Source organism: Argiope bruennichi, chromosome 8, assembly GCF_947563725.1.
Source record: "Argiope bruennichi chromosome 8, qqArgBrue1.1, whole genome shotgun sequence".
Taxonomy (NCBI): domain Eukaryota; kingdom Metazoa; phylum Arthropoda; class Arachnida; order Araneae; family Araneidae; genus Argiope; species Argiope bruennichi.
This window is the reverse complement of record NC_079158.1, coordinates 44,958,341-44,972,135: the sequence shown is the minus strand read 5'-3', so window position 1 is coordinate 44,972,135 and position 13,795 is coordinate 44,958,341. Positions and strand designations below refer to the sequence as shown.

Genomic DNA, 13,795 nt, shown 5'->3' with positions numbered 1-13,795 from the left:
GTGTGTGCCGAATTTTATTCCTCTAGCTTTCCTCGTTTTGTAATTAATGTCTTAACTACACGATAACTACAACAACTGGGACAGACAGATTTCTGTCATTTGAACAATCGGACGAACAGACTTCCTCTGATCGGATTTGTTTAAAATTTGATAGAAATCTATAAATCTGGTGTAAAAACAATATACCAAATTTCATCTCCCTACCTCAAAGAGTTTTTGTGTTATCTTTGTCACAGAGGGACAGATAGACAGATAATTTTCTTTTTTTCAAAAATGTGTTTTTCGAACTTTGGGAGGTCTTAAAGAGGAGATTCGTCAGAATCTGGGGTTCGAATCTTTTGACGAATACTATACTTTCTGTTTATTACGTATACGAGAAAGTAAAAAAAATATTGGATTTGAAGAAAATAATGCATTTTTAAAGACTTGAATAGTTTTTTAAAATTGATATTTAAAGAAAAATTAAACTGAGGACAGCCCGGAAACTTGTAATATGTGAAGTATAAAAACGGGGTTTCAAATTTCGAGATTTCATTTAGATGAAATGAGATATCTCAAATGGTTGTTCCGACATTGGGTGAAAATCGGAACAGCGTCGATATTGTTCCGACAATCTTGACACTGGATTGCGACATCATATTTTTGTATTATTAACTTTTCTCGTTTTCTTTTTTATTTCTTTCTTTTTCTGTTATCAACACTATGGTGCAAACGTTTCCCGCTTGTCGCCATGGGACTCATCTTTGAATCTGTACTTGTAATTCAACTTCATCACTTACCATGTTAAGAGCGATACTTTGTTAATCCGAAATAATTTCAATATATAAGGTGCATTCAAGACTTGGTATATTGTTGATTGAAAACTTTTTCTGAATTCATCTGCCGTGAAGTAGAAGTGAGATCCGGAAGAGACGGAACTTCCCTAAGTAAATAAATAAATACTTAAGTAGAAAAGGATTTTAATACGACAATGTCTTTTCCAAAGGTTTTACTTTGACTCTAAGCTATTATAGAAGAGATTAATACAATATATTTTTCCCTTCTAAAATCGCTAGTAGTCAGAAAATGTTAATCTACATACAGATACAGAAAAGATTAATTATTTCCTATTTTGAAACATATTGTTACGAATCTGTGATACGGCTTCCCAGCATAGTTAGTTCCATAGAAGATCCCAGAGCTTGGCGACAAACTTGGTGACCATTTGGCGACTTGGCGACGAATTTGGCGCCGAATTCGTCGCCAAGTTTGTCGCCAAGCTCTGTTACCTCCTATGGAACCAACTATGCTGGGAAGCCGCATCACAGATTCGTAACAATATAAAGTAAGAAATGTAATTAGATTTGAAAATTCATAATCATATACTTCGTATTTTTCAGCAAGACAGCTGCTTTTTCAACTCATTCACAATTGGTGCAACTTGCAGAGGTTACGTCGACATACCGACAGGAGACGAGGAAGCTTTGAAACGAGCTGTGGCAACAATTGGACCGATATCCGTTGCCATCGATGCCGAAGATGAAGAGTTTCACAGCTACAAGTAAGTCTTAAATGTTCTAAGTAAAAAAATAATATTTTCAAATTACAATGAAAATTTGTACAATCTCATTCTACTCACAGTTTAACTGAATTAAACTACACCCCCTCCCCCCCCAAAAGAGACTTTTTTGCATGCACTTTAATAAAGGCTTTATCCCAAAGATCACCTTGCTAGGTATTGGCGTCCAATAGTTACTAAATATTAACCTTTGGCATGAATTAAGCATATTTTCTCTGAATCTATCGTGTGATAATTGGCGAGATTTTTGGCGATTAATATCTGGTATGTTGTTAATAGTATACGAAAATCGATTTTTTTTGTTTGAGATGCATTTTTACCAATCGATTAAAACAAAAAAATTGACATAAGATTTGGTTCATAATTCAGTAGATGTCTACGTTACAGATGTTAAGTCTGTGTTCTCAATTTTATCTATTTGGCTGTCTTCGCTTTGTAGTTATTGTGCTAACTTATATTCGAACAGCCGGACAGACGGACTTCCTCTAAGCAGAACTTGCTCAAAATTTGATAAAAAAAAACTGCAAATCAAAGACCATATATGAAATTTCATTCATTTAGCTCAAAGCATTTTTGAGTTATCGTTGTCACATACAGACATTTCCCAAAAATGTGTTTTTCGAACTCAGGAGGGTCTAAAAAACGTGGATATTCTTTAAAATATTGAGTTCGAATTTTTTGACGATTAAAATACGAATACGAGAAAGTGAGTTTAATTCTAAAGAAATTTAGCATCTAAAGCGGTAATATTATTATTTTTCCTTGTTCCTTCATATCCGCAATATTGACTTATTTTTGTTGATAGATAGATTTGGCATGAAAGCTAAAATTGAATTTTCTCATGAAATGCTAAATATTTATAATTTTTTTTTTTTAAATTTCAAATTTCGATTCTTGCAGAAAGCAATTATGTAACAGTTATTAAGCGTAGTAAATTTTTCAGTTAAAAGCAATTATGTAACAGTTACTAAGCGTAGTAAATTTTTCAGTTAAAGTCAAAATACTTATAAAATTAAGATTCATTCAGATTCAATAAAAAACCAAATTTTTTAAAGAAGTGACCTTGAAAGATACAAAACCAATTTTTTTTCAAATTCTCATTTTATTCATAAAATCAAAGTTATAAAAAGCACAAAAATGAACTTTTTAAATTTTAAATAGAAATATTTTGATATGTAAAATATAGCTCAAAGAATTTGTTGATAAGTAAATAAAATAGATATTGGAGCTTATGTTTTGATGCTATCAGGATATTTCACTATTTTAATCTCTCTTCTGTCTTGACGTCATCAGATTCATTTAATGTCTGCTTATTATATTTTGATATCTTCATATTCATTGTTTCTATACCTTCTTTTGTTTTGATGCGCATTCAGGTCATTATTTTGTTTAAATATCAACAATTTCAGTGTGAGATTTTTAATATAACACCATTACACACTCATTTAACTTGTATAACCGTATTCCTCTTTGACGAATTCAATCCTTCATTCTGCCATGAGAACGCGATTGACATAAATTACTTTTAGGAGTGGAATCTACGACCAACCGAATTGTCAGAAAGATGTTGAGTTACTTACGCATGCTGTTCTTGTTGTTGGTTATGGCACAGAAAATGGCTTGGACTACTGGCTTGTAAAAAACAGGTGAGCAGCTCTTTCCTTCCACCAGAAATAATAAACATTTTATGCTGTGAAAATTGATATAATTTCTCACATAATGAAAATTTTACAAGTTCATTAAATTAAAAAAATCTAAAATATTAAAATTCCATAATGAATTACTTGCTTTGCTATAATAGCATTTAATGCTTAATATAGATATAATATAAGCATATTTGGGAACCAGTCACTAATAATATGGTGGTTTATTCTTTTAAATCCTGCCTATAAAATAATTCCAAATAATAGAATGTTTTTTCGCGTAATTGTTTCCTCTAATGGTTCTTAAATGCATTTTCACAAATGGTCAGCGTTTGGAATTACATATTGTTGATTTAAGTCACCTAATACAATAATTTTTATTTTACGAATCCAGTGTATTCTCTTAATTTCTTAGACCTCAGGCACTTGTTTAATATTTATTTATGGAGTATTTGAATACAGATATTAAGAAGACATTTAAATACATTTGCAACGAAGTGGATTACGAACTGTTTAATTAATTGTTAAAATTAAGATTAAAATAGTATTCTTATAAAAGCAAAATTAATAATTAAAAAAATGAGAAATAATACAAATTTCCTCTTAAAAATTAAACAATTTAAAGAATATATTTAAAAATTTATGTATGGGATTTAAGTAAAATAGATTTAATATATTTATCAGTATAAATAATATTTAAATAAACGCAATTTAAATAAAAACGCATTTTATTATACTAATGTGATTTAAAAGGAATCCGGAATACTTCATTTTAAACAACATTAAGAACGTTAAGAAACTTTTATCAAATATTTTTACGACTTCTGTAAACATCTGGTAATTAAAGGAATGTATCTCATTGTAGCGCCTGAAAATAAACTTGCTTTTAAGATAAGATAAGATAAGAATTTTCACTTTAATGATTTTCTGAAATGGCAAATTTTATTGAGTAAAAAACACGCATTTTTGCTATACAAATTTCTCCTACAAAAGTATTCGAAACTATGCAAAAGATGGTAAAGAAACTGTCATGGATGATCCGAGATCTTATAGACCATCCAATTCGATTAATAATCAAGATATCAATAAAGTCAAAGAACTAGTGTTTGGGAAATAGGGATTGCCGTTTGATGGTATGAGACATTATTGAACTTGTTCCTGTATTATTTGTTTGCATTTAGCAATTTTTAAATTTTGTAACGCGCTGTCTTGTTGTTAAAAGAACTTTGAATTTGTTCCTCTCACCTCCGCAGCCCAAACACTCAAATGGCCTGATAAATGCTTTATGAAAGCAATTCTTCTTTAAAACTCATCATTACATTAATGAAGTTCAGTTATATGATTTTAATATGAGAAAAGAAGAATTAAATACATGGTACCCGAAAGGTGTTGCAAGATTTAAAGATCTACGTCAAAGTCGCTCAAAAATCAAGATAATATTGACTTTTTTCTTTGATTATCATGATAAAGAGGCTTTGATTATTATAATTATTATAATTTAATCTTTGATTATTATAATTCAAAGATTATAATAATCAAAGCTTTCTTTGATTATTATAATTTAATCAATTCCAATTATTATTTAAGTGCTGTGCGGCATTTGCGCGAAAGAATGCGTCGAAAACGCACTGTAATATGGCGAGAAAGCTTGTGAGTTTTGCACAAAGATAATGCGCTTTCTCACAGTAGTTATAATTTGTGAGTTTTTAATTAAACATTCAACAAATATAATTCCATACGCTTTGCATTCACATAATATGACCCCTTGTAATCTTTTCTTTTTATCACAGTTGATATTGCGTCTTTGTGTTCACAGCTTCGAGTCCTTTAATTCGATAAAAGAAAATTCGTTGCAAACTCTGAAGTTGGTTCTGAAAAAAAAAAGATTTAAGTATGTTTTGATGATTTGGAAAAATGTTGGCAAATGTTATTACAGTTGGAGGGGATTTCTTTGAAGGAGATGGAATAAATGTTGACCATTAAATTTATACTTTATTGTTTTATACCACCATTCAGAGTACTTTTTCATCACAGCAATAATTTCATAAGAATCAATTTTTCACATTTTAATTTGATAATTTTTTGCGCAAATATTTTAACTTGGAAATTTATTTTAATTTAGTAATATAAATTAAAATAACGGCAACGGCAACGTTGTGATGTTTCGGAGTTCCCCCGTTTGACAAAGTGATCACGAGCAACCCCACATCATATTTTGGAATAATTACTTTAATTTTTAAGTTTAGGGAAAGATTAAATTTAATTGAACTGGTTCGAACGAGCACAATAAAGCTCTAACGTCATGAAATTTGGTATAATTTTTAGATTTTAACTTTTAAGATTTAATTATTAATTTAAAATAATATTTAGATTATTTATGGGGGTCAATAGAACTTTAATGGAATTACTTTGTATGTGCCTTTTTCTATGGGGACTGAATTAGCTATTTTAAATTATTTATTTTCAAAATTTTTTTAAAAAAAATTACGCAATTTTCTAAAAATTAAATATATGCTTATAGCAAGTCTGCGCATTTTCAATCTGCATGGATTTTTTAAATAATAAATTTTTTTCCATGGTATTCGGCAATGTGAATAATCGAAAAAAAATGTCAAAAAAAATCTTCTGACTCAGATAGATTGATATGCTGCATTAATTTCTTGTTTTGAAGCAGTTAAATTGATATATATTTAATCTACGTTTGTTTATAAATTGCGGTCAAGTGCCAATAAAAATAATAATTTATGTAAAGAAACTTTAACAATATCTCGCTACAAACTGCAGTTTATAGATTTTTTTGTTTTCTTTTGTTGTTTTGTCATTATTAAAATAAATAATAGTTAAGAACGTATTTTAAATATCTTAGAAACAAAAAAAGTAATTGAAAACGCTATATATTTCTGGAGTATATATTATTATGCAAATAAATTTGTGATACTAATTTTTTAATAAAATTTCAGTTGGGGACCGACATGGGGCATGAATGGATACATAAAGATGTCAAGAAACAAGGACAACCAATGTGGAATTGCCACTAAAGCTAGTTACCCACTGGTGTGAAGAACTGTTCCATAAGAAAAAACACCGATGAAAAAAGATATAATTATTGATAATTGAATGAAATTATGTGCATTAATTTTACTTTCTGCATAATGTTTTAGATTATGCAGAAACAATTTCAAAATGTTGAGAAACAAATTATTATGAGCAGAACAATATTAAAAAAATAAATAAATCTTTATGAATGGAATTCTACTAATGCTAGAAATATTCTGATGATTGAAAATTATTGTCTGCGTATCATTATGTGTATTTATTTAATTTAATTTAGATTATTTTTTTTTTGTTATGAAAGTTGTATTTCTAGATTAAAAAATATCGTTTGCTAAATAGTCAGTGTATATATAGTATATGTTTAAGTGTTTTGTAATAAAAGAATATATATTTCTGTTGAAGAATGCAGTGGATTTTGTTATTTTGCGTGATTTAAGTTTCATTTGTTAGAAATCACAAACATTTTTTTCTTTCAGTAATTATTGAAAAAACTAAAACCTAAAAAATGTTGTTATATGTCAAGAAATTGTTGTTTAATTTCTTCCATGGTTTTATTAGGAAATCATTACTTTTATAAAAAAAATATTTATATAATTTTTTTATTTGAGTGAATGGAGATATTTATGCTATTTTTAAAAATTATTAATAGAAATAATTTTTGTAAATATTTGTTTGAAATTTAATGCTTATTACTGAAAGTGAAATATAAAAATACATATTTTATATTTAACTGTTGTATTTTTTCTTGAAAAATAAACATTAAATACTTTAAAAGCAAGAAAATAAATGAAAATACGTTCGATATTTTTTCCTTATGTCGAGGTAATTTTTTTTCTGAGCACTGCCATTTTGTGAATATCCATGATAAGAGTATTTTTTCTTACTTCATTTCACTTAAATAGTAACTAAACATGTATGAAAAAATTCAAATAAATAACTATTTCTAAGAATCGATAAAAATTTTAATTGTGATAAAATCAGAAGCATAACAAAAATCATAATTTATTTTTATATAATCTCATGAAAAAATATATCCACAATTATTTATTAAAATAAAATTGGACATGGAAGCTGCAATTGCTACTTAGAATTAAAAGATAACTATTTATATTAATTTTTTTGAATTTTTTCTGTTTCTAAGTAATATGTATGAAGATTTATTATTACTTATTTACTGATTATTTTATTTTATGAAATTCCTTATTCAGTCACATTCGATATTTTTGAAATTTAATAATAATAAAAAATATTTTTTAGGCTATAGATCTTTAAATTTGTGTGTTTATTTCAGAGAAAAATTCTTAAAATGATGTAAAAACATTTGTGTTTCATAAATTGACAAAATAGACAACTAATCAAAATATTGTAAATTATTCTAAAATATAAATCATTTATCATATTTAATGTACATCCATTATGTGGAAATAGAATATTTCAGTTTTCTTGTTCTGAATTCAAATTAAGATAACTTAAAACAATCGAACTTTACTAACTATGAAATAATATTCCAAGAAGTTGAAAATATAAAATTGCAAAATAAGAATACGTCATAAAAAATCCATAATCTTGACCACTATAGTAATATCATTGAACATTAAACAAGAAGAATTCATCTGCAATGACAGAAAATGTACAATATTTTGATATTTTACATCTTTCAGAAATGTTTAAATTGCTATTAAAGTTCAAAGAAATAAACTCAATTGTTAACTTTGCTATCCTGTTCAAACTACATCAAATCGAAACTGAAAGATTTTTTTTCTGTCTGTGAACGATATACTAGTTAAATTGTGTTTCTTCCCATATCTGTAACAATCATGGAGATATGAGTCAGAACGTATAAAATCCCCGAGTGAATACAATATTACTTTCTGCTTTTTGAAATATTTTGTTGTGCAAATGTTATAAACGAGTAATTGAAGCTCACCGTTCTTTTAGGCGAGCAGTCATATTGAAGTAACATATGTTTATAATCATTTGAAAATGATCGCAAGATACTGATGGAGGTCCTTTAAAAAAGGATATAGAAAAATTTCGTCATTTTATCAAGGCACGGACAATTCCACATCGCTGTTACTATTAATTCACTTCGTAAATGATACATTCTCATTCAATTTTTTGAAATTTCATCAGCAAGCAAGGATATCAAGTAAGTTAATTCTTTAAATTTCTTCTTATTTTTAAATTAGAAATAAAATAAAAAGTTGCTGTTTTAACCCATTTCGGTTCAGTAACCTTATTTGAAGATATTGAAATGACTAAACCGTTTCATTTCTTCGTTTACTTTTTATTTTATCTAACAAGTTTATTGCGTGTACCTTAAATTTAAAACTATTTCGACCAGCTTATGCCACTCATTGAACTGATTTGTAAGTCAAAATTCCGCCATTTTGAAATTTTTCTTTTTTCCCCCCTATGATTTATTGATTTGAAATCAAAAATAGTCTTGATTTTTGACGTTTTATTATATATTAAAAATCTTTTAACATACATTTATTATAAAAATTCTATGAATTTTTTGCAATTAAATTGCAAATTAAAATTGCAATTAATATTAAGTGAAATTAATATTGCAATTGCTTTGCAATATTAATTTTTTTTAAATATTTGATATGTTATAAGTACTTCGAATTTTGTTCCTGAAATATAAGCAAGGGTTTAACAAATTTTTTTGTAAAAATTCAATAGACAATTTTTCTATTTATAAAAAAAATCCCTAAAAAATGAACTTGCTTAGCATTGGATATATGTGTTTGTATTTATTAATAATAAAGATGAATGTATGTGTGTATGTTGTCCTCTAAAGGCCTGATCACTTGATAAGTGCCAAATTTGGCATATATTATGCAGAATAAAAATGTGCATGTCTGTATAATTTTTAAAAATTTTAATTAATTAAAAATTAAGGTGAATTTTACCGATGTTCCGCGATAACTTCCGAAATTATTATTGCGCAAAAATAAATTTTGCACCACTCCAAAATTTAAAAAAATCATTTGTGATATCAGTTTGTGTAAATTTTCTTAAATTTTGGAAATGAAATGTTTTTTTTTTTTTTTTTGCCTAACATCTAACAATAGATCACTTTTTTGCTTTGAAACTGAAGCCGTTTCCAATCAAATATTTAATCGTATGATTTTCTTCCATTTTCAAAAGCTAAAGAAAAAGAATTCTGTAATTTATAAAAGAAAGATCTGTGCAGTTTACAAAAAGAATAATAATAATAAAAAAAAGAAGTTACAATATCGCGAATGATAGAAAACTGATGAATTGACATTTACATTTCTAACAATAGTACAACGACACCAGGGGACTGCTTAAAATTAGAGCTATATTAGAAAATTAAAATAACATCGGTTTATTTACTTATTTGATAGAATCATGGTCATTAAATTATATCTAAACGATTGAACTGAAATTAATTATAACCAATATATGCAGGTGATCTCTAAAGAATCGACTACTATTAAATAAAATATGCATTTAAAAATAATATAAGAAACTCTTGAATGCTTTTTTCAGTCTGATCATGCAGAAAATAATCATCTTCAGTTTGTTTGCCATCACAACATGCCAAGCTTCCCCCCTATTGGATGACGTTCCTCTCTTGGATAACGTTCCATCTGTGCTAAATGGTCTTGGGTGCAGTCTGGGAGAATTTCCAGGTATCAATATTACATGATGTTTACATATATAGAAATATGTCTCCTCCACCCCTATGCCCAACAAAAATTGAAATACTAATATAAAATAATTTTAATATTAAGAAGGAAAATATAAAACAAAAGATGAGCAATTATTCGAAACAAAAAGAATTTTTTTTTTTCTGGAAATTCTAGATATGTACTAAATTGAAACATCTTTTTCCTTGCATTACAAATTACGGAACATAAGAATGAATCAATAAATCTTGTAAGTGTGTAAACGTCAAAAAGAAATAATAAGGAAATTTGAAAACGAAATAAAACTTCCCAGCTGTCAAGTTGATAGTAAACCGCAATGAAAAAACAGATGCTCTATATTAAATAAATTTTTTTATAATTTTACGGATAGAATGTTTTATTGTTAGATGAGTTGAAATTGCATCAATTATAATTAGATGCTTAAATATGCCATAATAATTTTATTTTCGATAAAATTGTGTGATCATATTTTTGAGTAAAAATTTTTTATTCTATAACGTTCCAATAAAGAAATTTATGATATAAAATTTCCATGAAAAAATGGAAGAGTGTTGTTTTAGAAAATAATTTGCATTTACTTGAATGGGAGTTGCTGTTTTAACTTGTTGTATATTAACTATAATGTGATACCGATATTATATATACAAGTAATGATCTTAGTTAAAAAAAAATACTAAAATATTTGAAAAAAAATATCTATTAAATTAATCTATCGGTTAAAATCTGTTTTTGATAATTCAAATTTGTGATATCATAAAAGAATTCTATAGCAATATTAAATCAAGCAAAAAATTAAATTAAAAATTAATGAAACTAAAATTAGTAATACTATTGAAATTACTAATAGAAAGGAAAGAGAGGAAATATTTAAAAATTTTACAAGATAAATAAATAAAGAAAGAACTTCGAAAAAAATTTCCAATTTGATTATATCATTAATTGTTTCAATTTTTATTATTATTTTAATCAAATTTTTATTTCAGTCGTACGCAAAATTTTTTTTAATTTCAAATTCTTATTTTTTTATTATTATTAAATATTATTTTAATCCAAGTTATGTATATTTAAAAAATATATATTTTATTATTATCACTAATAATCATTTATTTCATTTCATTTATTTAATTATTAACATATTTTCATTCTTAGGAAGTCTTTGATAAGTCATACAGTCCCGAGGAAGTAGCTGAGAGGCGTACCAACTTGCTGAACACAGCACTTGAGATACTTTCTTTTAATTTGGACAATTTGACCACCTACACGTTGGGACTGAACAAGTACTCGGATCTGGTAAAATCAATTTTAAATTTCGATATATTTTGGCTTCATTATAAATCATGAAATGGCGCTGCAACATCGTCATTTTTATTTCAAATTTCACAAGCACTTTCATTAGTTCACACAGTTACTAATTTTCATCATTGGTTTGATGATTTGCGTATAGTATCCATTCAATAGCTCGTTCATCATATCTTGTTATTGCATTAAAAAAAAGTACCGGCTGTTATGCTGGCGTCCTGGCCTAGAAGTAGCGCGTCTTCCCTGTGAACTGGGCGTTCTGGGTTCGAGTCCTGGTTCTGGCATGGTTATTCTTCAAAGAAAGAGCCCCCACCCCCGGTAAAAATGGTTGTGCGAGCGAGCGAGTGTGTGTCACCTTCATATGAGCTAGAAGTCAGACTTCTGCCCTCGAGTACTCGGGAATGTTTACCCTCGGAAGCTACCGCACCCCCTTTCCACACGACATCATCCTCTATTGTTATTTTAAGATACGACAACACATGCGAAAGTTAGAATTGTTTCTATTGTACGGGCTGCAGATAAAAAATGCCGGTGTCCTGGCATAGGGGTAGCGCGTCTTCCTTGTGATCTGGGAGTCCAGGGTTCGAATCCCGGTTTGGGCATGGTTGTTCTTCATCTGTGTTCTATCTGTGAGGTGTGTGAATGTGCCCCCCCCCCCCCCTGTAAAAAAGGGTTGTGCAAGCGAATGTGTGTGAGTGTCATGAGCTAGAAATCAGACTTCTGCCCTCGGCTGCTCAGGGGTCTTTACCCTCAGAAGCTACTGCACTTCCTTTCCGTGGTAACGCGGGTACGACATCATCATCACAGATAAAAAAATAAGTGATTTTACCAATGAGTAAGAAAGATCATTTCTACCATTTTCAAAATGTTATGCAAGTAAGGAAAAATGCCGCTTCTTTCTTCCTTACTATACTGGAAAAATCGGAGATAAGCAACGAAAAATTCACAAATTTTCATTTAGTTGCGTGGTTGTTTCCTCACCTGATTAGTTTTTCTTAGATTTTCTTTCTTGAATACGAAAACTTCGTTATGTATAACATTTCTTGCAGTTTAAGCCAAGTATTGTGATATTGTTTATATCTAAGTAAATAATCAACCGTGCAAGATGATTCATTATAGTCTATAAATGGGAGATATTTCATTAATGCCTTTACAGCCCAGATCTCATCCCTTTTGATTTTTTTTTACAAATATAGACTTGCTTTCTGTCAAAGATTCCAGATTTATGATACCGTGAATGCAGTCATCACATGGTTATCATTAAGGAATACAAATACGTTAAAATATAGGCAAAGATATGAACCTCAATTAACAATGAAGTATTTTATTCCATTTCATTTTGTATTATTTTAAGTGACCAGTGGAACTTACTTTCTGGAGCTCTAAATATCTACATCGCTTCATTTGGAAGAGCCAAAAACATTGGATTCTGCTTTACAATCTTTTAGAAAAACATTCCGCAAGCTGGTTGTCTTGTCAGCTATAATAAATTACAACCGTGATGCTATTATTATTTCTTTTTTTTTCCTCTCTCTTTTTTTCTGAAAGTTCCACCGAGATTCCTCATTTCTTCATAAGTGCATAATACCTTACTAATATCGTTGGTTTTGATTCATCAGGTACGATAGTTACAAGAAGCATGGATTTTTACTTTCTGATACAGAAGTGCAAAAAAGTATTGTAATTATCAAAAGCTTCGAACTAGAGATTTTAACGAATATCCACGCTTCAGAAATCAATTCAGACCGACTGTCAAAAATCTTTTTGACAGTCGATCTTTCTTTCGGCCTGTCTGAGAACAAACCCATTTTGAGCTAAGTGGATGGTGTATGGACTTTAGACTAAATTTGTTAGATTTCTATCAACCTTTGAACAAATCCATTCACAGGAATGTCTCCCTGTCTGTCTATTAGAGTACAAGTGAAAATGATAGCTAAAAAACGCAAAGAGCTAAGCAGATAAAACTAAAAAACGCAAAAAACGCAAGAGCTAAGCAGGTAATATGTGGCACGCATGTTTAGCATCGAAAAGATTTTGAACCAAATTCATCAAATGGTTGACCGTCTGTCGATACATACATGTGCATGCATGTAATCGCAATAATTTACAATCGTTATGACTTAAACCAATGAAATTTGGTATGTGACCTTGTGGCGACAACTGTAGTTTCGAGTCAAATTTTGGTTTCAGTTGACTCAGAAGAAAGACGTCCAAACTATATATTCGCAAAACAGATTCAATGCAAATACTTGAAACATCTTGAAGCTATATATTTCGTAATTATTATTCTTTAATGTCATGCAAATCATTCACAGCTTTACCTACACTATTTCATGCAGTTTGAGGGGTGGGAATTGAAGTGAGCAGTGGACTGTACTTTTGCTTTACTTCTTTATTTACAACTACATACACTTCTTTTGCGGTGAGTAGTTTGTGGTGAATATCATATAAGCCAGTTAACAATATGCTGCACGGGCAATTGCTTTTGCATAATGGTTATGCTTCTGAACTGCGAACCACAAGGCCCCAGGTTCTATCCCCGCGAGTCTTAATCGCCA

General features: G+C 28.9%; 1 protein-coding gene across 1 annotated transcript in view; it reads left to right on the top strand.

The window, feature by feature from the left end:
- Nucleotides 1-13,795, top strand: part of LOC129980627 (uncharacterized) — a 43,924-nt gene that overhangs the window by 15,356 nt on the left and 14,773 nt on the right. Inside the window, exons 7-10 of the mRNA XM_056091009.1 lie at nucleotides 1,380-1,540; nucleotides 3,088-3,204; nucleotides 6,162-6,255; nucleotides 11,088-11,228. Coding sequence (XP_055946984.1) covers nucleotides 1,380-1,540; nucleotides 3,088-3,204; nucleotides 6,162-6,255; nucleotides 11,088-11,228 — 513 coding nt within the window. The remainder of the gene's footprint in view (nucleotides 1-1,379; nucleotides 1,541-3,087; nucleotides 3,205-6,161; nucleotides 6,256-11,087; nucleotides 11,229-13,795) is intronic.